General features: G+C 40.2%; 1 protein-coding gene across 1 annotated transcript in view; it reads right to left on the bottom strand.

Annotated features, from left to right (window-relative positions):
- Positions 1-26,268, bottom strand: part of LOC310904608 (uncharacterized protein) — a 55,993-nt gene that overhangs the window by 26,547 nt on the left and 3,178 nt on the right. The window contains exons 3-8 of the mRNA XM_083849605.1: positions 23,297-23,386; positions 12,332-12,483; positions 3,801-3,927; positions 2,631-2,951; positions 1,498-1,624; positions 1,073-1,149 (exon numbers count right to left, since the gene is read on the bottom strand). Coding sequence (XP_083705731.1) covers positions 3,841-3,927; positions 12,332-12,483; positions 23,297-23,386 — 329 coding nt within the window. The 3' untranslated portion in view covers positions 1,073-1,149; positions 1,498-1,624; positions 2,631-2,951; positions 3,801-3,840. The remainder of the gene's footprint in view (positions 1-1,072; positions 1,150-1,497; positions 1,625-2,630; positions 2,952-3,800; positions 3,928-12,331; positions 12,484-23,296; positions 23,387-26,268) is intronic.

Consider the following 26,268-nt stretch of genomic DNA (forward strand, 5'->3'; position numbering starts at 1 on the left):
GTCCCTTAAGTAGGTTAAATCCCTCTAACACCTTTCATGCCAACATTTCTGCTGCATAGTGCTCAGGCTCTCATTATGTTTGACATTTTATTTCCACTATTGAATTGTCTTTTCCTTGTTTTGCTCATTCACAGTGCATACTGGCCAACCTACAAAAATGTAATTTGAATGTTTTAAAGTAGACTAATATATTTTGACTGTATCCTCACTGACACAGAGGGCTGTAATGCAGACAGCTGTTCATTGTTACTATGTTAAATAAAGTAAAATTCCCTTGTGATATGCTATATACTAGCAAATGATGTAATGAAATTCTGGCCATGTGAAAATTCTGTCATTATACCACCCAGCATCCCCACGAGCAGGCAGAGGCCAAGTCACTCGTCTGAGAAGCCCCGTTAACACATCATCCGTACTATTCAGAACTGTAATTGGTTTAACCTGACATGCTGCTCATTTTCTGTCCTGCATGCTCCAGTAGTACAAGTACACTCTTCTTTCCACTCTACTGGAGAAAAGGTGTGTGAGACAAAGCCAATTTAACACGTTTCTCTGCACTCTTCTTTCCCCCATCCCCAGCTGTATAGCTGTTGTATCACATCAGTGCTTCTGCTTCTGGTATGAGCCCCCACAGCAGTTGTAGGATCACAGCTCAGGAAACAGAAATGCAGAGTTGGGGTGAGACCAAATGCAGACTGTTTAAGTCTACTTCAACATTGAAACTGGTTTCTCTCAATGCTGTACCTGAAGAAAGTGTGAAAATAAAAGAAAAAGAGAGAGGAATGAAGGGAAAAAAGTGGGTGAGCTTTATGTTGGACACACTCTGACTACAAGCAGAAATGATAACCTTAACTTAGGTGGCTGTAGGTCAGCCTTGAGATTTACCCAGGGTGGCAAAAATACAATGCAAATGTACGGGGGAAAGCTGGGAGCAATGTATGGCCCGTGTGTCCCCATTACATTTGGGGAAGCAAGAAAGGAGCTGAGAGCAGACACTGTTTTTACCAGGGGAATTTTCAGGCAAGAGAAACCAAATCAAAAATAGCGAACAATTTAAACTTTCAGAACTTACAGAGAGGTGCCCAGCTCTTCAAGGAAAAATTCAAAGGTGGGGGTGCCTTCCAGTCAGTCACGTGCTGCCCAGGAGACCTGGTTATGGAATCAAGACACTTAAGTAAGCCAACTGCCTGGGGAAATTGGGCACTGCAATACAACTCTAGCTGAATTCAAGGAAGGTTTACAAAAAATTAGGCCTTTTGTGCGTTTGTATTTCTAGTAGATTTGAAGCATTTATCTCTTGTCGTTTTTAGAGCCCATGCAACATACTAATTGTCTGGAAAATGGTAGGATGGAAAGGAGAAAGTTCTGGGTCAGTCAGGGTACCTGGGGAGAAGAAGATGGAGGGCAGCCATTCCCAGTAAACGCATGGCAATCCTGCATGGTGGTGGGCTTTCAGAATAGGGCCTCTAGAGCAAGAACATGAGTATTGCACCATACCTTGGTGTAGGATGTTAGTCCCCTTTATCAGAAACTGATTTGGAGATCTCCAGCTCTTCCAACTGTGTGGCAGGAGTTCAGCACAGCTAGCAACAGCGGGGGCTGATTTCTGTGGTGGGTTCATCACCTGCTGAAACAAAAGACAGCAATTAGCTGAAGCAATTGCAGAAACTGAAGTTAGGAGAAATCCTTAGAGTACGTGAGGAGAGAAAAGCTTTGTGCTGCAAAAGGCAGAGCTGTACAAGAGTTATCCCCATTTGCCTAAACAAGGCGGTAGAGCTGCGCAGCCCCAAGCACAGCCATGCAGATATACCAGCACTACAATGACCTTTATGCAAAGCACCAAAACGACACAGCTGTGTTGCTCCTGGCTCTGGAGAAAACTTGCCTGGAGCCAGAGCAGGTATCTCCACTATGCCACGCAGACATACCCAGGAGCCACTGGAAACAGGTTAAAGCAGCCTGGATGCACCTGAAATGATTGACATGACTTCCTTACCACGGCTCATGTGAGACAGGCAGAAACAGTGAGTCCACAGACACCAGTCCCTAAATCACTTTGCATGATTAAGCATTTCAGACAAGGGGTAAACTCTCATCTGAGCTTCAGCCTTGTTCTGCTGCAGTTTTCTCTTGGTGCTATCTGTTCTTTCCTAGAGGGTTCGTTGCAAAAATATCAGTGGCCTTTCACTAGCAAGGATGGGGAGGAGGAAGAACACCATATGGCATTTCCCAAGTGTGTTCATACCACATGCCTTTTACATGTTTACATTTCTTGGCCATGGTCTGAGCCCAACCTCAGGCTAACCTTGAACCTTGCAAACTAAACACAACTCTGCGAGCGCAGCTGGAACAGGTGGGAGAGCCAGATAACAGAAAGAGCCCTCTGCAGTGTTTTCAGAAACAAAAGAAAAAAAATCCCATCCCACACCCCCCCCCCCCAAAAAAAAAAAAAAATCTGTGCTGTTAGAGCTAGCCTTGCTACACTGACAACGTTTAATTCTGGAAACAGCAGTGAAGTATGTTCACCCTCTCATATCATGAAGCTGAATGCGAACAGCTTAGCTTTTTTTTTGCCCAGATAGTGTAGAGGACACCAGCACTTTAAGGACAGAGGCAGACTGCTGACTTACCTGTCCGTTCTTCCAGCTGAGCAACAACCCTGGGGAACTGTGAAGCAGGAAAGCCATTATACAGAGCTGCTCCTGCTCTGTAGTCTGTCTGGAGATAATAAATATATGTTCCTTTCATGTTCACTGGATGGCATCTGCTGTGAGCAGCGCTAAAGCTGTCTGACTCCCACGGAGCTGTGTCTATGCTCGAGCTCCCAGGAGAGCTGTTGACCCGATTGTAGCACCTGGGGGAATATCGTGTTAAAATTCCCGCGAGCAGAAATGACTGTGAAGCTGCAGGCTGGGATCCAGGATCCAAGCCTTCATGAAGCACTTTTATTTCTGCAAGATAATTAGTGGTGTAAATGAATTGGCAAGAACCGTTTTGCATGAAAGTCCAATAAAAAACATTTTTAATTCTGAACATGGCCTCTGAGATTGTCTAATCCTGAAATACATGTTCTATATAATCTCATTTTTTTAATTCACTTAATTTGTAAACTAGCAGGTCTCCCCTCCCCATTCCCATGGAAGACAGATAACCCTTTATGAAGTATTTTGGCAGAAGACACAGCTTATTGTATTTATTGGCGCCATCATAATATGTTAGAGTAAAAGGGAAAAAATTAAAGCTATTAGAAAGAGGTCGAATTCCAGCCATTTCTCTAGAGTAAGGTTCAGTTTTGAAGTAATTTTTCAAAAGAGGTTTTACATTTACAAAATTTAATGAGGTTAATTTGAAATTGAATGAGCTAATCATTGGTTTGATATTCTGGACACTGCAAATTTATTGCTTCCTTCAGTGTGATAACATGATTTATCAGCTTTCTTCTGCTACCTTGTCAAAAGAATAATTTCTATTTCAGAGAGAGGCTCTGGCTTCCATGTTCCTGAAAGCTTGCGCTATTCCATTGTCTTAACGCTGGAAAAACCGTCTCTGGGAGGCTGACACACCCTGTTAGCAAAAGAACTGGGTCTCAACCGCTTTCTCTGCTAGTGCAGGGCAGGAGGCATCAACCACAGGCCCTGGCCTGAGCAAATATCTGACACAAGACATGAACAAGGCCACCAATGCATCAGTCCAGGTGGTAAGCGTGGAAAATGGGATGCTGCTTACTGATCATTACCTGTCCAGGATTACTGTGCTTAAGCTGAGAGTCATTTTTTCAGAGAACTGAGCATGAATCCTACCTCAAGTAAGTTTATTTTTCTGTGGCCTTTCTGGCATCCTTTATAGAATAACTCCCAGGAGGTGCTGAGTTTGAGTGCTTCCAAAATTTGCAGGTTTCACGTTGTGGCTTTGAAGCACATATACATCCTGCAAGGCAGAAAAGGGAAAATAATGACTTGCCTTCAGCCCCTACATTACAGAGCGTAATCACATTCCCATGGAAGAGTTGCCCATACCTGAATGGGGCTCACTGTTTCAATACGTCTCCTAATGAACATACCCAAACTCCCTTCCTACACAACCAAAGCCCATCAACGGAGCTTACGCAGAGTGAGAACTGAGAGGGGCAGCAGCCCTGACACCGATGTTTATTATACAATTAATTAACTCTAGCTTGGTGTTAATCACTTGCATAGTCAACACAGACAGCAGAATCATACAGGAAGAGGACAATATAAAAGGAAAATATTCACAGTGATTATTTCCATTTCCATATTAATTGGAGGGAAAAAAAAAAAAAGGAAAAATTCAATCCCAAACCCGTGTGCTCTGCCCATGACTCAAAACTGCCAGAAGCTCTCTGCAATATTGCTCGTTTCCCCCTTGCCACTGAAAGCCAACACACACAGGCATTACGGTGGAGCAAGTCCTGTGAAGACCCAAGGTAAGCTGTCCTCCTACCCCACTTGTCTCACCCAGCTCACGTTCCCTATCACACGGCTTCACCACCGCACAGTTTCTCCCTTTCCCCATTCCCATTTCTGCCCTATGCACGGGGCACTCGTGAGCTTGCCAGCATCCCCTTTCCACCCGCCCCTTTTCAGAGGCCCGGTGAGACACGTGGGCCTACAAGAGGGAACTGCTTCTTTGTTGGGTATTTTGCTGTCTGGACCACAGTGTTTTGAGCTGCTGCTGCTTAGACTGTGAGAAAATAGCTAATGTAATACAATGGCTATCTCCACCCTGGAGCCTGTGGCTTTCCAAAACCACAAACTATGACTACATGACAACCAAGTTCCCTACTTTTATACATATATGTATGTATATATATATTACAGTATATTCATACTTCTGAAATAGATAATGAACAAATCCACTGATTACAGCTTTCCCAGAGATGATGTTGGTATAGGCTACAGAGCTGCAAGAACTTTGAGAGGAAAAACCATGCGAAAAGATCTCAGTTGCACGGTTAAACACACTATGAAACTCTGCCTACCCAGCTAACTCTGCACATTGGCTTGAAACTGCAGCTGCAAGCTGTACAAAGGAAATGACGACAGGATATAAAGGACTAGGGGAATATTCAGTATTTACTAAACAAAGATCTTAGTTTGAGCATGTATCCAGTCATACCGTAAGTATTTGACAGAAAAGGCTCCCCGAGTGTGGACAGGTCACGGAGTCACTGCTGTCATTTTGCAGTGCACATGCAATGAATCGCCTTGCATTAATATACTTGCAATAGCAGATTTTTTTCCTCCCATTTTTAAGTTGCTATTTCAAGCAAAAAAGACATTAGCAAGCCGAAAGGCACCAATAAATATGGGAATAAAACCAGAAACCCTGAAAGACCCACAATCATTTTGAGAAGTACATTTCACACCTTAATTTTTCAAAGGAACTCTCTCTAGAAGAAATATTTTCAAGCTCAGGCCTAAACCTGTGTTAAAATCACACCAACTTGCTGGGATTTTACAACTTCTGACTTCTGTGGTGTTCAGAGCAGTTCAGAGCATCCTTAACATTACCAGGTGAGAGTTGTTTCTTTAACTCAGTGCGTTGTGTCCTTTTCTCGGTAGCTGAAGAAAAGGGCTATTGTAAAACATTATTATTTATGAGCAGTGTTATGGCATTTTTCAAATGACAGTGTGCAAGGGGGCCCATCTCTAATCAGGCTGCATGGAGCTTAGGTGCTGTAGTGACAGACTGTCACCTTTTAGTAGACTCTAGTCGGAAGAGACAACAGCAGCAAAATGGCAGAGACGGGCTAAAGAGGTTAGAGGATTTACCCAGCTTCAGAGAGTGAAGTCTGTGTCAGAGCAGGAAACTAAACTCAGATCTCCCAAGGTCCATGGGTTGCACCCCAATGTACTGTGACTTACAAGTAACTCATGGTCAGTTACTGACAGTTTAGATTTCAGTTACCACAGATTATCTATCTCCTCTTGCTTTTGCATTAACTTTCTAGGACTATTCAAGTGATCACATTTTACTAAAGCACTCATTCATAGAAATTAATTTTAAGGCCCCGATGCCTGAGCATCTGCAGAAGTCTTGGTGGACAAAAGATAATAAAAGGCATAAGAGAAAGGCTGTTATTCCATGCCACTCGTCTGACTCAGTTGCACACAAGCGGCTGTCCCAGTTCAGATGAGCTACCTTTGATTTGCTAGCTGTAAATTCAAGGGGAACTGTGAAGTCTTTGCAGTTAGTCCTTAATAAGAATAAGAGCTATAGTCTTCAAATAAATAATTATTCTGCTAACACCTTCAAAGTAGACTCCATTTGAAGGGGGAGCCTGGGTGGTCCCACATAAATGACGGACTTGCTTCTGTTTGCAGTTTTTTCTGCTTTCATTTTACCTCGTTTTACCTTTACATCACTGCATTTCCTGAATTTTCCCATCATTGATTTATATTTTTGTTCAGATGTGTCTCTACTTCTTTCCTCAGCTGTTGCTTATGCAGCAATTTGAACAAACTGATAAGCAAACATAATTTGTGGGATCAGTGTAAAAAATTGCTTGATTCCCAACTGTGATGGACTGAAGAGACAACAAATAGTTGCGAGTCAAGATTTTTGTACCTTTTAAACATTTTTGAAATGCAACTTTTTCTTTTACCTTCATAGCTCAACTAATACGGAACTCCAAACCAGGTTTGTTCTTGTTCAAGTAAAGCCTGGCTCCTAAGACACCAGTTGCTCCACAGGTCTTTCACCTCTGCACTTAACATTCAGCCCTGAACTGCTACAAGCTTCTCTAAGCTTGTTGCAGATTTACTTTTCCACTATTGGGTTCTGCAGGAACAAGAAATTGTAATGCTTAGTTTCCTTGCAAGTTTCTTAGTGCTGCTTTTGTCTACAAAGGAGTTTGATATTTTTCTACTGTGATTAGAAGAGGACACAGACGGGGAAGTAGTCTTATTTGTGCCATTTGCAGCACTGGTAATTTTCTCAAGTTGACAGCCCAGGACTAGGTGCGAATTTGTTGGTGGTGATTTTTTTTTTTTGGTAGTGCCTGTACAAGGTTATAGAAAGCAACAGAAATATCTGCATAGTATCTGGCTAGCAAAACTTAAAGCTTTTTACTTCAGATATGCTTGATGTTGCTGTACAGAGACCCCAATCATTATTTGGTAGTTAACTTTGTATTTTATGATCTCATTTTTCCTTGTAACTACAGAAATGTCAGAGTTTCATTCAATCCTACCACTTTGTTCCAAAGTCAGGGGAAATTACATACAGTATTGAACAACACAACAATGTGTCAGGAAAATAAATGGGAATGGCTTTGTGGTGTCAGTTTGTGCAGAAATGAGATGAAATATTTTTTCCATGTGCTGAATGAGCCCAGACAAAATCTGTCTAGATACTAGGCTCACTACAACCTGCTTGTATCATTTTTGGAGAGGTGAACAGTCTGTTTTATGGCAGACACTCAACCATGCTACACACTCAGAAAAATACTCCCTTTTCTCAGAATAAAATTCTTCATGGATAAGATGGAGTAGAAGTTATTTGGTAGAGTCTTTTGGAATAGCAAAGCACATTGGTTGTGGTTTTATACAACACTAAAACTTTTTCTTAGGCTCTAACTCCTCTTGAATCAGAACTAAATGAATAACCCCAATAAAAGGAGAATTCAAAAAACTAACTGCCTGTTCCAGGTGACCTCATATGTTGGAGAGCGAGTTCTGGGTGATTGTGGGTTACTGGAAGTCTATTCTGGGTGGATCTATATGTGATTTTTTTCCAGGCTTAGGATGCCTCTAGCTTCCACTATGTTGATTTCAGGTAAATATATATTACTTAAGCCTTAAAATTTTGGTTCACGGAAACTTTAGGTCATCACTTTTCATTCAATCAAATAAACAAAAAATAATGAAAATTTCCTGGTATTGCAAGGACGACTATCCATGTGTAAAATGTACTTTTTTCTGTCTCTGATCTACCCACATTCCTGTGAATTTCATTCACTACCAAACCACTGTCAAATGGGAAAAGGCTTTTCTTTTTCTTTTTTTTTTTTGTAAATAGCAGCTTGTAAGTCTCATCTAAAATGCTGAAAATATCACAGCATCCAGTTTAATTACAGTGAATTAAGCATGAAGAAATTTTCAGGATAAGCTTTATGTGAAGAGCCTTACAGCCTCTTTGGGGGAAAAGAAAAGCAGTCCAAAGAAGGTAACTAATTTTTTTTTTTTCCTTTAAAATAGGCAGGCAACAATTCTCAAGTTTTCATTCACAACTTCTCAAACATTAAGTACATTAACACCCCTAAAAATGCTCATTGCATGGCCACACGCCAAGTACTAGGTGACACACTCTATTCATTGTAATGACTGCAAGCACCACCCGTTCCCCCTGTATCTCTCAGGCCACAATCACTGGTGTCAGATGTGTTTTTGCTAACAAGACTGTGGAACTGGTAAGCAGAGAGCTTTCCCACCCTTCCCTTCTCCCAAGCATTCGACAAGCCACGCTTTCAGAGTGGCCACACCCTGCTTGTTATTGTTGAATTCAAATATTAAAGGTGGGTTCTTTTTCTATTTTCCTTAGCCTTTCACCTTTATTTAAAACAGAGTGCATTCAAGAGACATCTGTGTTACTGGCAACAACATCACGTGAAGGAGCTTTCTATAAATAACATCACTATTAAATAAACTGCTGGAGCACAGCTTTACAACCATGCTGAATTCAGTATTGTAGTATTTATTCTTGGTAGAACTGACTCTTAGAGAAGTAAAATGTACTTTTATTTTCATTTTGAAGCAAATACTTTTAATGTGCAAATAAAACTGAAAAGCAAGATTCAAAAGATGTGTTGCCAAAACTGCTAAATTTCCTAAGTGACACTGGCAGAATGACTAACATCCAAATCCAAAATGTTGTTCCTATTTTTTTACATTTTTTTAAATAGACCGTTTTTGAAAATGGGGTTTCTAATCTCTTTTATCTGTGCTTTTCCGCTGGAAAAAAAAAGGTGGGGAGGGGGTTAATAACACGACTAGTTCACAAAAGTATTATGATGGTTAAAACATTTGTGTGAGTAAAGGACATTAAGTTTCTCTGACTGAATGAGTCATTACAATACAGAAATTATTTGAGATGCTTGGCATGTGAAGGAGCAAGGTATATACTAGCTCATTTTCTTCTGTTTTCACAACAGAAGAAATGCAAAGACTGTAAAACAGAGGCCCGGCATTCAAAGAGCTACACAAAATCCATCCAAGTATACGTTCATAGCAGCTTTCATAGAATAATGTAGATGTACCCCAAACCAGTTCTAAATTGTCTGGTTCGAGGTTTGTCAAGGTCTAGTCAAAGCTGTGATTTGCTGTGGAAATTGAGTAAATTAGCCTGCCAAACTCCTTATTGTTTCTCTAAACTATTACTATTAAATAAGCTATCTAGGTAAACCTAACTTGAATGTTTATGCCCTAAAAATGACTGCAGCGAAGACAATGTAATTTAAGCAAGCAATGTGATAAATATGAGTTTTTTATGAGAGAAACAGGCGCAAGAAAAAAAGAATATAAGACTACACAGGAAGTGGAAATAGACATAATTTCAACAAGAGGGCACAGCAGCAAAGAGATTATGAAAGAAAACCTATAGAATTGATTAGAATAATTTATTTTTTCCTATTCGTAAACATCCCGTGGAATTTAATGCACACATTGAAAGATTTGTTTTTCCTATTACATCAGGGAGCCAAAGGACAGCTACATAAGCCACACGTTAGCCAATATTAAGTACACAAATATCCCAAGCATAATGTACAGTCCACATTAATTTTTTATGTAATGCTAGAAGTTTAAAATGTGTATGGCATTTCTTTAAGGAAGAATTCATCTGAGAGGTAACAGTATTTTATTAAGAGATTTATAAAGGCCTTGAAAACACATTCAACTCAAGATGCCTGCTCAAAAATTGGACCTGTGATTCTAAGGAAATTACATACTCCAGAAGGAAAGCTATGCAGTTTCTGAAGAATACATGGAATAAGGATACCTAAGTCTTTTTAAAATCTGACCTTTTCACAGTAGGGCCAAAATATTCACCAGTTTTCCTACTTTATTTTTCGGAAAACTCACAACACATCTCTTAGAATAAAGTCACATAGAAAAGCCTAAGAAAGAGTAATCAGGAGTGAACAGAAAACAAAACAGGCAGTATCTTCTTGCCACCATATAAATCCATGGCTCACCCACACCCTAAATGCTGTGTGCAGTTCTGGTGCCCTCAGCTCGAGAAAGTATGTTAGAAAAGGTCAATGTTCTGAGAAAAGTAACAAGGATGAATAAAGGTTCAGAAGAGCTTTCAAACAAAAAAATTAGTAGGTAGGCTGGGAATCTTCACATAGAATAAAGAGGGGAAGGCTGCAAAATCATTAATGGCATAAAGGGGTTAGATAAAGAATGACTGCTGTTTCTTTCAACATAAAAACCAAGCACAAACACATGAAAGCCGGGTTCAAAGCAAAAGCGTAGATTTTCTTCATGTAAGAGGTAATAGCGTAATTCAAAAATGGATACCAGAGATGCAAGAAATGTATGCAATTTTTATGAGTCTGAACAAATACCTGGAAAAGAAATCCTCAGAGGTTCCTATACAGAGAAATCACAAGTTCAGGAAATTCCCTTAACGAAATACAGTTGGAACACAGGAGAGTACATGACAGAAATACCATATTTGCTTGCTCTGTTCTTACTCTTCCCTGACACTTCTGTTTTTTCCAACAGGTCTCTGCTGCCGACACTAGATACATTGACATTCAGGCATATAGCTCCTGAAGTAGTTATATTCTCAGCACGCCTGGATTTTCTCCAGCTGCTTCAACTCTTCATGCAATTTATCATCTACTCCACTGGCCATGATCTGTTGTTTCTGCCATCCTTGACATCCTTCTACTCAATGAGGCACAAACTAGGAATCCTGTACTAACGGGAGTTCTGCCTACTAGTGAAAATATGCTCCTCTTCATCTTCTGTCAGCATCCCTTCTCTGTTGGTAAAGTCAATCTTTGTTCCTCAGTACCACGTGTGTCTAACATTGGCCCAGAACATAGGATGGCAAAATGATTTTATGCCAGCTTTTGATATTGCTGTTTTGCACTTGCAGGGATCATGACAGATTTGTCTGCACTGCTCCAGTTTTGGAGACAGGCTGTTGGACCAGATAAACCCACGGGTTGTGAGGCTGTTCTTATTTTCTAGAGAAAACTAAACCACGCATCACTTTACTCCCCAAAAGCACAAACACAAAAATGCTGCATTGGCACAAGTTCATTTATCAATGGACTCTAAATCAAGAATGAAGATTATGGTTGTAGTGGTCAGCTATGACTGATATTTAGTACATTTTTCATCTATCTATTGTGGAGACATGAAATGGGTTCTTCATGGGTAAAATATGTCGTAAGGGAAGCTTTTCCTCTAGGCCAGTCCCTGGGAATTATGCTACATGTCATAAGGAGAAGTGATGTTTATATTATTTTGCAGGACTGATTGACTGTGCTCTTATAATATACCTTATATTGAGATGCAGAATTAAACATACTGAATGCTGAAAAACAATAAGGTTGGAGGAATACAATCGCCAAGTAAAACAAAACAGAATTAAACATAAATTTCCACCATAGGACTCCCATGTGTTGGTATTTGAGACTTAGGAGAGGAATAGGCAGGTTAAGCCTAACAGAGATTTGTTTTCTTTGGCCAGTAAACAGCTAATCATTTTTTAAACTTGGCTCTTGTTTCAGATATCACGTTCTATATGACTGCCCCTTTGTTCCCCTCTTTTAAGTCTCTTGAATTTCTTTAATATATGACAAGGTCTTTTAATTCATTATATTTTGTTTGTTTGTTTAGAATAAGAAGGTAATCTACTGTGTAGCATATTAAAGGGAAGGTAAATATTTTTGGTGACAACTCGACACCTACAGAGTTCAAATCCACCCTATACTAATGTTGGTTACCCTCTCATGTCTCCCCAAAGCCACATGGATTTCTGATTACAGTACAACCGCAGACTTGCATAATAAATCAGTCACTACAGTAAAACAGCAGTAATGACACATTCAGAAGTGTAACTTGTGGCATTCAGCCACCAGTTAGGGGTCTATGGGGAGCTGCAGTACCCCAGGGAGGGAAAGCTGGAGCAGACACCACGTCTTCCAGAGTAGCCTCACAGCACTGAGGACAGTGAAGCTTGTACTCTGTTTTAAGTTAAGCTGACTGTCAACTTGTGAACTGACGTGACTGCAAAAACAGATTTAGAGGCACTCAACGAAATGACTGTTCAGGAGCAAACTTCTATGATTTACCTCAGGCTGAGCGTGCAAGCTCCAACTGTGGCAGACGCTTGCAAGGTGCAGGGCTGCGGTGAGAAGCCAGCCTCCAAACCCGCTCTGGAGGTGTAATTTTCCAGCACGCTGCTCTTCTGAGGGGCTTGCCTGCGATAAGTCTCCAGGGCCACCTACGAAAAGAAGGTGCCGGTCATTTTATGATTTGCCTTTCAAATGACAATTACCCTTTGATTCTTTTGAGCCCCTGGTTTGCTGAGTCCTGGCACCTGCACAGTTTCAGGCTGGAGGAAAGCCACTGTGCTATAATGGCACGGCTCCGCTGGGGGATCATTTGTCCAGACCCACCGTACTGTTTTTCCAATTTCATTTCTAAACAAAAATCAATACATCCATACAAGAATACCCAATACATTTGTGTAATACCACGGTCACTCTGTCCAAGTTCCATATGGTATTCTAATGACTGCTCTGGATTCATAGGCTATTACCTAATTGCTTCACGCCTACCACACCTAGAAAAAAAGAGTTACAACATAACTGTAACTAATCATGTCATACAAGCACATTGATTAACTCAGACAAAGCGCTATGGATGTCTAAACCACAACCAAAATACTGTCTTTCATTTACAGCTACACGTCTGTTATAAGGGCAGATGCTGAAATGCCTCAGCTGTGTCATTGCTGAATATGTTAATGCTACTGGCCGGTTGTATAACAGTAGGTCAAGGGATGCCACAAGGTTTCTTGAGACACATCATTAAGTGCTACGGCTATAGTCAATCATACCACACAGAAAGGATTACGAATGTTCAGAACACTTTAAAAGAAAAAAAAAATCAGCATTGCAGTTTTAGGACGAATCCACTAAATTACACATTTTGTCTGGAGAACTGTCATGATTTACAAGTGTACAGTAGAAACCAAGATACATAAGAGTTAAAAGAGCAATTCAAACCTCTCAAACTATATTTAGTGTTCATAAAACTTGCTACAGTTCGCGGACCTGTTTCTTCCATCAGTTAAATTCATACTCCTTTCAAAGAATGACTCCCTTTTCTTAGTTTTAATAACGCTGGGTTTCTACTAACTGAACTTCCATTGAAACAGAGCAGTCTCTAAATACTAGACTGGCACAGACACTTATTTGCATTAAAATTTTCATTTTCCCACTTTGCTTCTTTACACACAGGCTTCTCTTGATTCGCTTTTTATTCCACTCTTCCACTCTTACTTGGCTCTGCCTGAATTTTCATTGAAATTTTTTTTTTTTACTTTCCCTTTTTTGCCATCTCTCTGGAATGTAATGAAAACATGTAGCATTAAGGCGGACTTGGAAATAACAGGATTGCTCATCCCAAATATAAACACATTCATTTTTTCTACAGTTATCTGACACCTCCTCCTTATAAAACAAAATAAAAAAATCCTTAAAAAAATACAACAGGCATACAGATGGAAACAGAGAGTGGCTGTCACTGCGGTCCAGTAGCTTTACTGTAAATTGCAATGTCTAGCAACTTTGCTGCAGAATTAGCTTTCTATGTATATACAGAATACCCATTTTATGTTATTCATATGCACACAAACCCATATATATGTATATTAGGGGCTACCTGTTAACCAAATATAACTGCTGTTACAATCTCATGCTAACAGAAATCATTGCTAAAAGAAGTTGACAAGCCCGGAGTCTTCACATGGGTTTCTTTAACACAAAATACAGGTGCCTGCAACAAACTCTGCAGACCAAGTGAATCCTGATGATAGGAATTACATTTCAAATGTAATGTTCAGGAAGTTGACTACACATCTTGCATTCATAAAGCACAATATTAGGAAGAGCATTTTAATATCATTTTGAGCGCTTATTACTTAAAGTTATGAAAACCAGCTTTTGTTGTGGAGTAAGAACAAAATATTACATTCTACATATATTCTTATTTTTCTTGATTAAAGATAAAAAAGTTAGATTAACATTTGATTATTGTTTTCCTACAACAGTCAGAAATTTATATCTGAATTTAAAAGTGAGGTTGCTCAGTCTCTCACAGAACTGCTTCCATGCAGGAAAGACAGATGTTGCAAAAGGAATCAGGTGGACAAGGCAGGCAGGTTGGAATACCAGGCAAAAATTCAGCAGGAAAATTTTGGCTTCCATAGCCATCTTAGATCATCGTATCTGCAAACACACTTATCATAAGAAGAAAAGTACACCAGCGACAATATTATGCTCTGGGCAAATTTTCTTAACGTATTTATACCAGGTTTGAATTTGACAAACAGTGTTCTAGGAGAGAGCATTTCAGTGTCATGTGTATCTGACACCATTATTGGAGACTCTCAGATGACATCCATCAGCAGTGCATCAAGTACATTTATTTTATGGCTCACTACAACTTGGAAGACGGCAGACTGGCTTTGCTGGTATTATACAGCTATTTCTGCACTCTAACTTTTGGACAAAGCTCAAAAATTTCTCAGACTGAATCCCAGCATACTTACGTTCAAGGACTAGCTCATCTTGGAACTACTGAAAAACATTCTTGCAAGTAAAGGCACACAGAGCTTGGCTAATGTTTGTCAATCTATTGAAAACGAGATAAAATGTTCTGAACAATGACAAAACATTAACAATAGCTTGTAATCTGAAAAGAGAATACTGAACACCAATGTCTGTTCTTGCTACGTCTTCTGGTTCTACCACAAGAAAAGGCAAAATCCACACTGCCATAACTGCAAAGACTGTTTCCTCTCCCACCTAAACCTGACTCTGGCAGAAGGTGAGTGGGGTTTTTGGACCATGTCAGAGATGAGTAGGGAGGAAGTGAAAATAGCCACTCTGGCTCACTCACTGAACTTGCTATAAGGAATGGACAAGAGCCACTTTTTCTCAAACAAGGTGATTCCCTCAAAAATTCTGGCATCTAGTAGCTAATCTGTAAGCAGCCAAGTTAAACACCTGTATGCCAGGCAGAACCAGCTGTCTGTGTGGCTCTGCCAACCCATCTGCCCAATATACCTCCTACTAGAGGCTTGAGGCCTTTCAGTAAACACACAGTCCAAATACAAGTTGTTGCTGTTGTTTTTTCTTTTCTGTTCACCAATCTTCCTTAAGACCTCAATTTTCAAAGCATCCATTTATCAACTACAATGACAGCACTAATTGTATTATCACCAACAGCTGGACATCAGCACAGTTTTAAGTGGCTACTGTAGCGATAAGGAATGCACGCTAAATAAGTTGCCATAAAAATGCTGTTGCCTTTTATCACCCATTGACACACAAACACCGTGTCGCTCAAAATTTTGTCAAAATAATTATACATTTAGGATAAGATTATGTTTTCAAAAAGTAAATCTTCTAAGGGATTCAAGAAGGGATACTATAAGGGACATGATAGAAACTTCTTTTGGCTGTGTCCAGCCTTAAGTCACCCAATATCTTGCAAAATGAAAATAAAACTAGGTTAGCCACTATTGTAGCACACACGTTTCAGAAGGGATTGTATAACTGCTGGCCTTCAGGAAGGAAGAATGAAGAGAAAAGGAAAAAATACTGAAGCTTATTTTCATTTCATCTATGGCAGCTCCACAGTTACACGTGCAGCTGTTACTAACCACCTCAGGAGCTGAATTTGTATCAAGGGAAGAAATGCCACCCCACGCTCCCTCCTCAGAGAGGTTTTTAAATCTATCCTCACAAACGAACTATTTCCAGCTAAGAAGAAGAAATATGTGTCTTTGTTGTTCACAGTAGTGAAACAGAAGCTGCATAGAAGCCCCAGCAAAGTCCCCAAGAAACAAACCTTGTGAGAAGCCTCCATTATCCAGCCTGGCTGAGCGCGGCACACCATCTGCTCTAAACACATAACAGCATTTATTTTCCTTTCCTTGCCCAAGAACCTGCTTTCTCCTTAGTTCCCAGGTCAGTTTACCCATCTGGTTTGGGAAGTATGTCAAGTTTTTTCTGGCTGAAGGGGATCATTTTAAAAGACTTTATAGTAATTTTCACCTCTCCTCTCTCTCATTCTGTTCCCTAGTGTGGCCTTTTCGAGGAGGCGGCGTTACATTTCTCCCGGAAGAGCAGTGACCCATTTGTGCCTGAGCACCCACCTTTAAATGGTCCTGACAGCTTTGCTCTGTTTGCTGGCTGCAGAGAAGTTTTCCTCCACAGTGAGCTCTTGGTTTGCTCTTTGCTCAGAAAGACTATCTGTCTATTTTCAAACCAGTAAAGCTTAACTAGTGCTACACAGGATGTGTCTGACCAGGGAAGCTAACACAAACCAGCAGGACACTTTCAAGCATTGTGTACATTCCCTTTATATGATGTCACTCTTGCTGCTGGCTCGGGGGAAATGCATTTATATGATTTACTTTTCTAGAATGTATAGGCAAAGTATAGAAACTGAAAGTTTTTAATTTCACAACATTTCATCATCATTTACGGTGCAAAATAAATTAGAAGAGGTAAAGTAGAATTAGATCCTCAGTCCTTTCCCAGCTAGGAAATGTTTTCTGTAAAGTTTATGGCTATCCATAAACTGCAACGTAAATATGAAACTCCAACTTTACAAAAGCTGATGCCAAGAAGATTTTGGAAATGCATTGGTGTATTACTTAATTTTACAGTACCTTTGTAAGCATGCACATTTCATTTGGGTAAGGTGTAAACTCTGTAACAGAGTGTTTTTCTTTGGGTGGGATATAGCCTGGAATAATAAGCATATTATCACAAATTTATTACAGCCAGTTCTCCTAATGATACGGATTCACGGGTCTTTCAGCCTTCCTGAAACTGCTTCTCTATATAAATGATGGGGTGCGGGGAAGGAATTCGCACACTTTTCTGAAGGAAAAATTTATACGTTATTTTGAAGTTTTGTATATATTATTTCATGATTACGTCTTCTTAGCAGAGAATGGGATTCATGTCCCATAGATGTATACTGTATTTCAGGACTATTGAGAGGCTCTGGATCTTTCCAGAGGAAGAGGATGAAGAGGAAGAACATTACTATTGCTTGTATAGCTTGTCTTCATAGAATAGCTCATGGCAAAGTGAACAAGGATTCCCTGAGCTCTGTCCTGAGCAGAAAGATATAAAAATATAGGTAAGAGACTGGGGAATTGAGGTTCTTATCCAAAGAGCTAGGGCTTTTTTAGGTTAGATTTTTTTTTTTTTTTTTTTTTTTACAATATTCATTTTGGAGCATGGATTCATGAAAGCTGCTGGCTTATTTAGGATAGCTGTTTCTTCCTCTGGGCTCCCCTCTCTCCAAGTTTCCCTTGCTAAATAGGAGGAGCTCAGGTCCTGGAAGAAAAGATGCTAAATGGCTATTTACAAAGAACTATGCCCAGGTAAAATAGCACCAATTTCATGTTCAGTCTGGCTCTAAGTGCTGATGTTTCAGCAGCTGCTGCATAAGCAGGTGAACCAAGGAGGGACAGCAGCCATTCGAATGTGAGCTGTGCCCCTCACTTATTGAAATGTATGATGATTTTTATATTCCTTTTATGGACATCTAGTCCTGGATATATAACTATTTCTTTTCTTTCCTTTGCTGCTGTTGTTTTTAATTACAAATATTTGGAATTAAAATATATAAATGAATTTTATAGGAAATAACATCATTGATGCTAGCAGTACAGTACCGGATTACTTGGTTAACAATGGGCTGTTCCCATTAAACTTAAACTGGCAGAACTCTTAAGAGCAAGGCACTTTGGGGAAGTTCTGTTGCCTGTGACTACAAACATACCAGAGGGTTAAAATAAATAAATTCAATTCAGACTCAACTTAAAAGCAAAACTATATTCTCGAATTCAAATCCAGAGAAGTGATTCTAACCTGCTCCCAGCCATAATCAAAAATATGGGATGGAAAGGTTCTGAGTAGGAAGATACATCTCAAGCCTCTTTCTATTTTTAGGTAATGTTTGCCCTACTTGCTACTGTGAGAGTGGCAAGAACTCAAGCAGTATATCTACATCGAGGTCAGAGTTTACCCCACTTTACTGATTTGTGTAAGGGAACATGAAGAATTTAATACAGACTGCAAATTGTTCCAATTCCCTTAATTATTTTCACTGTGTCAGAGATAGGTCTTTGGTGGTTGTTTGTTTTTGCAGCCATAGTGATGGGATATATTTGTTGGCTGCAGTCAAAATAATTCCAAGCAGTTATCTACTGGCATTTTTTTTTTTTAATTCAGCGAATCCAGACATTTGCCTGCTTTACAACCAGAGGGTAAGAATTTGGAAACTGTGGTCTCAAAATAGCTCTTAAATTATTTTTCTAAATCAGACTCATAATTCACCATTTTGTTTCCCACAAAAAATCAAGACGGGTACTCACGCTAACCCAGAACTGGCTCCATTCAGAATTTTCTTACTATTCCATTCCTGGTGGCAGGAGGGAGGAAAGATGATCTAATTTAAATCATAAACTTAAATATTCTTCAGAGCAACATCCTTTATAACATGCGTGCAATAAATCACATGCTTTTCTCACAACGCTGCTTTGCTACTATTCCTTTTGGTGTGAAAAACTGTCAGGATATGATTTGAACAAACTGCTGATGCTTGCTTGATTTTAGAAGCATATAGGAATCAAACACTCACTGAAGTTCATACGTCTGGCAGCAGTGTATTTAAAAGCATGTGGATATGTGTATAAATACACATAGGCTACTTGACTTTACTGACCTTGGACATAAGCAATGTTTTTCATAGATCTGCATTGCTCACAGCTTCACAGAAAGGAGTTAACCCCGTGTGATTAGCCTGGAGACTGACGACAGTTTTTGTTGCAATTAGGAGTGATAGTAGGAACACAACCTTTTAAGCTGCTGAAGTTAAAATCCATCAGGGACTGAATCAAAGACCTCACCGATTGCAGCTCACAGGAAAGTAAGCTGAACTTTATGGGAGCTTGATCTGCTATAGGCTGTGGCTTCTCAAGACAGGAACAGCGCCTAGCGAGCCACCCCTGCCTCCTGCCTGATAGCATCTTGCAGGAGAAAAGGCTGAGAGCTGGAAGCAGGAATCTCTTTAGTCATGCCAGCACGAATTGGCAGCGCTTGGGATTCAAAGCACGTATTCACATGAGCAGGACCTATTCTCAGAGCTGGAATAGCCCCATTGATTCAGTGTATCCAAAGTAATTGGATTATGAAACAAAAGTAAATTCTATCCTTGTGTTTTCTCTACATCGCTTCCTATTGATGCAGGGTGCTCTTGATTCTATTTTCAAAAAGAGGAGGCCCTGGATGCACTGGAGTTGGACTTAGAGTGTAACCAGCCAGTTAATAGTCCTGGGAAGCCTGTGCACTGCGAAGAACTCAGTATGCTGGTACAAGAGGTACTTGGTCTGGGGAGCCATCAGCGGTTAATATTGTTTCAAGTAATGCTGGGCAAGTTCCCAGCTACCCTGAACTCCAGAACTGTCACAGAGCAAGCATTTATTTGCTAGCACTCGCTTGCCACCCCCATGAGCTGCTCTAAGCCATTATTGGAAGTGGCAGAGCACTACAGGCTTGAATTTTTCAGTCAAATTACAAAATGAGATTCAGTGATGAAAGGAAACTAAGGTATAATCTTGCTTACATAAACTGGAATCAGCAAACCACTTTTTGTCTCTGGCACGCAGTTTGAATCAGATCTGAGCACAGAGATGATTTCAGGAGTCTCACCCTGTTCCCTGCTTGACAGCTTTCTAACATATTTGCTTTCCGTCATGAAAAATGTATTGTCACAACAACTGTAAGGAACCCTTTGTGCAGGACAGAGTTTAACAATACAGCATTGTAGGAGCAATTTGTTTGCCTTTCATTAATGAAGATGTATAGGACATTAAGTACTAGCCATAGCCTTTTCATCATTTCTGCTAGGAGAGAGGGCATTTGCTGTTCCCAATTTAAGCAGGAGTCGGGATGGCTGTTAGAGCAGTCCATGTCCTCCAGGATGGGTGTTGCTAGTGAGTATTATTGTTTAAAAGTAAAAATAGTTTCTAAACAAAATGTTGTGGGAGGATAAAAGTTCAGTTAAAGTTGGGCAGTGGCCAGCCTGGGTTTTATGGAGTAATTGCTAATTGTGTAAGCTCTGCCCAACGCTCTGTTTACCAAGGATGTTTTGCCCATTTTAGCTGAGGTGGGGCTCGTTTCCTTAACAGACACAGAACAGAGCTGCAGTCTGCTCTGTATCCTGCTTCGACAGAGCATGCTCAGATCCTCAGGCATTCACAAAAAGTAAAAGTAACTTCCCCCCCTTCCTGCTATATAGTGGGCTTAGATAAAAGAATCAGGATGTCCTTCATGTTCAATATTTACCTTCTCTTACCAGTACATTTCAGAAACATCCAAGGTCAAGTGCAATTCAGTGCTTGTCCCAGTTAATCCTTCCTGTCGGGCTCAGTTGAAATGCAGCATTCCCAGTATTCCATTTTGATCAGCAGTGCATGGGAGCAGTATACAACACTGAATGCACCGTCCGTTATTGTTGTTTAGAAGCTCCTGCTCACAATTAATAACAGCAACACATGTGGTGTGTTAATACTAGCAAATCAGCCCTGACTGCAGTGCAGGATGCAAGCTAAAATGTATTTATTGAAGTCATTGTGGGTTACAAGCTCTACAATGCATATTAGCACACTGATGTAAGTGATTTACCTCTCATAACAGCCATGGGCTAGAAAACCACAGAATATTACTTTGTTAATTAGCTCTTCTCTCCTTCATTATAAAATTAACCCGAAACTGAATCAAGTAAAGCAGTCTTTTAGATAACCTAAAACTTAGAGCTTGTGGTATCTGATGGAAGGAACAGTTTTTAGGCACGACAGAAATCTCTGCCAAGAAGAACCATTAGCAAGACTACTTCTGCAAATCAGTGCTAGGTCAGAGGATTATAATTATCATTTTACTATGATTATTCTTCTCATGCCACATTACGCAACATTAGGTTAGCTCCCTCTTAGTTAGTTAGCTCCCAGTTCTGCTTTGCTATCACGTAATAGCCACATTCTTAGAAACTGTTCACATGGTTGAGGTATTTATATAGTCCCCTGCTAAATAAGAATGCTTGAACTAGTATTCTGAACCCAGTACGTGGAACTGGCCAGGCACCGAGTGGCCCATATGGAACTCTGTAGCTCTATTACACGTAATGGCACTGGAGTTAATTACATCTGCAACAGCAGTCTTAACTCAGAATTCCTCAGCCTTTGCCAAGTTACATCTAGAATATGGAAAACCTTGTATGACTGTGTTTGTTTAACAGGAGTATGATCCGCATACCTCGCCCTTAAAAACAAGGAGAAAAGGATTGAGCACATCAGTCTTTCACTTTTAACAATGACACCGCACTTGAGAAGGCAATGGATACCAAATAAAGCAGTTCCTTGCACCCTGTCCCAAACCTGAGTCATAGCCCTGGGGACCTCAAAGCCTCCAAATTATATTTCCTTTGCCTGTTGTCTTTAGCTTGTTAGCACACCCGTCTGACTGAAGGAGACTGCCACTGATTATGTACCACCTTCAACAATAAGAAAGGGTGGGGCCTGGGTGGAAGGATGTGTGAAGTGCCATGGAATAGAAATTCTGCGCAGCAAAATCTTTAAGCAGTGCTGTTCCCCAGGGTTTATATGCTCTGAACTGCACACCAGTGCTTGAGAACGTGTTGCACCTGCTGAAAAGAAGCGACATGCCAAGTGGACAGAATTCGTGGAAAGGCAGAAAATACCCTACCTTCCAGGAAAAGCTGCTTTATGTTGAATTGATGTTCACAGCCTTCAACATACCTCTCGAGAGTTCTGCTTAAAAACATGGCATGTTTTATGCTTTGTGCGTTGGCCAGGCTCGCTACACATACTGATACTACCAGTTTTGTTTCCACTCTCTCCTAGCCCTGGCATGCCACACTCCCACAATTCTCTACAGCACGGTTTGGCTGTCAAATTTTGAAAGATTTCATGGACAGTGAAAGATTCATGCTTACTATAAAATCCTTAGCCCCAGTGCTTCTGGATCACATTGGAATTACCAAGAAAACCCATATTAGCTCCACAGAAGGCATCTGTGATGATGCCCAAAACCCCATCTGACTTTCTGCAAATGTGCTGTGCGTTTGTTGTGAACACAACATGAACGTACCTGGAATCTCCAAGCTGTGCAGTGTCTCTGCTTAATCTACTGAACATCCATAAATCCTGAACAGACAAAGAAAAGACTCAAATTCTTCCTGCAAACAAATTTCCAGATGGAAAAAGATGACATATACAGAGAAATCTGACCAACCAGAACCCAGCTCAGAAATTCCTTGCAATCTTAGTTTTCTCCGTTGTCAAGAAGGATGTGGGCACACTTTCTCCCCATTTTCTATGCCAGACTTCTGATCCTCTGATAAGAAAGGCAGTGATTCAAAGGTATCATGTCACATAAAGATATGCCATTGAGTTAAATAAAAGACTTTGCTTAGCTTGGCACCAATTTAAAAAGAATGTTTATCATACACACGACAATCAAGAGGCACATATACCAACCCAAAGCTACCTTTTGTTTTCCTTTTACAAACAGTGTTTTCCAGCTATCTGAATTATTTTCCTCCTCGATAAAAACAAACGAACAAAACCAAATCAAAACCACCAAAATAAAACAAAACCAAACAAATAGGAGCTGTATCTTACAGCGCAGTTCTACAAGAATTTGAGCAAAACTAGCAAAAGAAGAAAGGTCCTGCTTCCATCCTCTCCTGTGCCAAACCTCCTTTGCCCCTTGCACCAAACACAGCACTAATCAAATATTTGCATGAAACAATTCAGTTTAGTAACTCAAGAAAATCCTGCCCTTTTCATGCTGGCTGAACATGTTAAAGTGGCTCACAGAGGAGTCTGTCAAGGTGCAGGGTAAGTGCCGGGTGCGGTTAGCTGGGAGCAAAGGAACAAGACCAGCCCCTTCCAGCAGCAGTGAACTACCAGATCAGCTCACCTTGTGCCTCACAGAACCACATGCTTAGAGGTTTAGCTCCAAACTCTCGTAGCCATATAGATAATGAATTAAACAGAGTCTCTCCAGGGACTATGGGAAAACAAAAACACGGTTAGCCAACAGGACTGGACAGCAAACTTGCCAGCAATTCAGAACTCCCTGCTCTGGCCCTGAAGAACATTATCTTGATAGCACCTCTTGTCCAAATCTCAAGACACGGCTGCATTTACATCCCAAACACCACAGGGGACTGCTCCTTTGGTAGATAGCTAAAAGGAGGAGGAGGAGAAAGAACAAAATGAGAAACTAAGCTCATTTACTGTTCTATGCTTTCTCTTTTTGTTCATCTTTAACTCACATTTCAGCATTGTAAGCGGTAACAATGAAGTGAATTTATTTTAAATAAACTGCAGAGGGATTACTTCAGGGTTTCACTTCTCAGTAGCAAGAAGAGAGCACAAAATAGCCCTATTTATTAAAACAAGGACAGTTTAGAGTAGTACATCACTGAGCAGCTATTCTCTGGTTCTTCTCCTACTTCGTTCACCTGTCTCTCCCCCAAAACAAGCAATGACTACAATGCAGAGATGGCCAAAGAGGAATTATTGCTATTTCATGATATTTGGAAGTGAAAGACAGCTAAAATAATAATAATTATTATTATTATGAAATAGATGTTCTGACATCTGAATAAACCAGTGCCTGCCCAAGAACACCACAGCACATAATTGCCGCTCTGTACAGCTTGTGCTGGTCTCTTTTGTGTCTCACTCTATGCCATATAACCCACAACAGTTCCAGTGAGCCATTTTCAGATAAAATCATATTATTGTTACTAATGTTACAGAAGGACTTATTTGCAAGCAACAGTGCTTTTTAAAAGTATTAAAGAAGAACAGGTTCCCAGAAAAGAGAGTAATGCCTTCTGCATGCTAACAAAATATAACTTCAGGTCGTTGATTGATTCTCCCCCCCCCTTCCTTTTTTTTTTTTTTGGACATAAACTCACATTTATCTCAGGAAATCCTTCCAGATGCCAGAAATTCATCTATTTTAGTTAAAGAGAAAGCAAACTGTCTCCCCACATAGAACTTTACTGATATCAAAATGTATGTAAGTAGACTGCCTTTCAGCAGAATTTAGGGGGAAATTCTGATCCTGGCCATAGCCATGCAATATATTAGCACAAAGTAAGAGTATATCATGAAATGCTGAAGAAGTCTTTACGTTTCTAATGTTATTTTTGCTACTTGTGGCTTATACAGAATAACAGCAGTTAGAGTTCAGTATACATTGCTAACTGCCTTATTCCTATAGCTTATAATTTCTGAAATTATGTTCCATAATTAAACAAAACAATACTATAATATAAGAGCATTAGTTTTAATGAAAACCAGTCACGTATCAGTCTTCAGCTTAATTTGCTCTTCACAGACCCCAGAAATTAAAGGATTAACTATTGCAAATCACCCTGGTACTTTACATTTAATCACAAGCAATTTATGATAATTTATTCCACATGTCTGATACCACTGAAAAAATTTGCAAATAAAGCTTGCCGATGCCTCCAGGAAGCGAGCTGCTCATTCTGTTCTAATATTAGAAGCAGATTACAGCAATGCAACACGTAACATTTATTCCATACCCCCAAACGCTGTGAGCCGTCATTTTATGCACGTACAAAACAAATACGAGTGTCTGACAGCGACTGGGCTGAGAATTTCTGTCACATGAATACTGAATGACTTATAAATATGAAGAACTGAAAAAGAAACTTTGCTGGTGTCTCAATCCAGGAGTAGAGGAGTATCAGAATTAACTTGCTTCTTTTTTTGTACTTGAAGGATGGCTCAAAGTGAGAAAGTACTTTTGGCTATGGCATACACGTACCCTTCATGGTATTACACCCACCCACAGCATTATTGGCTTTTAAATCAGCTAGATTTCAGAAAGGCAAAACTTTCTGTGTAAACCCAGATGCTGCAATAGAAGTTTGACTTCTGGAATACCGGAATACAAAGAGCGGCTGACACATTCCTCGTATGGCAACCGGGGGTTCGGGGCTCCTGCTGAGCTGATGGCAGCGCCGTACTACGGGCTTACTGATAACTCTCTGGCGCTGGAGGAAGGCAGGGCACCTGGCTCTCCCTCAATTTACAGTTCAGAATTAACCAGGAAACCTTCTACTGGCACACTCAACTACTAATTTGGGAAAGGAAAATACTGCCTGGCAAGCTTGCAAGGCTGCTGACCCCGGTCTGCTGGAACCACGCAAGCCTTAGTGCTCTGCACCACACCCTGGGCTAATCAGTCTTTCCTTGGCTTGCTCAAATCCTCTGAAACAGATCTGTGTGAACAGGAACCCCTGTAAGAGAACTACTGGGTCTTCTCATCTTTCTGTGTCCAGCTTTAGGTGTATAAGTTGGACATCATTATGATGTGATTTTTACCGAGCAGGTTTTTTTCCTTCCACATGGAAGCACATCATGGAAGTGAGGGTGGCGTGTCTGGTAGCTTTCAAGCTCCATTCGGCAAACTGTCTAGCAGCTGCCTCAATGGCCTCCAGTTCTTATCAGCACACAAAATATGGGAAAGTGAGTTTTTAGACTGTAGATAGAGGCCAGGTTAGCATTTATATTTAGATATTAATTAAGCTCATAATTTAATGGTTATTTTTCTTGTGTCCATATTTTTGAAAGAGTTTCAAGGTTGTTTTTTTTTCCTCCTTCTTCTAGAAACACTTCTCTATTTTCTTACCATAGCTCTTCCCTGAAGGCTGCAAACCTAATTATGAGAGGACTAAAAGAACTAATTATTTTCCCAGTAGCATCACATCTTCCATCACCATGTGTACATCGTTACACAATGGTTAGGCTTCTTAGATTTCTTTTTAAAGAAATCTCAAATCTTTTTAAACTTGTATTCTGGCTTGGTGGGACCAGCAGTGCCAAGGAACAACAGGTGCCTAGGAA

The sequence above is a fragment of the Anser anser genome (assembly GCF_964211835.1).
Source record: "Anser anser genome assembly, chromosome: 10".
In the NCBI taxonomy this organism is placed as follows: Eukaryota; Metazoa; Chordata; class Aves; order Anseriformes; family Anatidae; genus Anser; species Anser anser.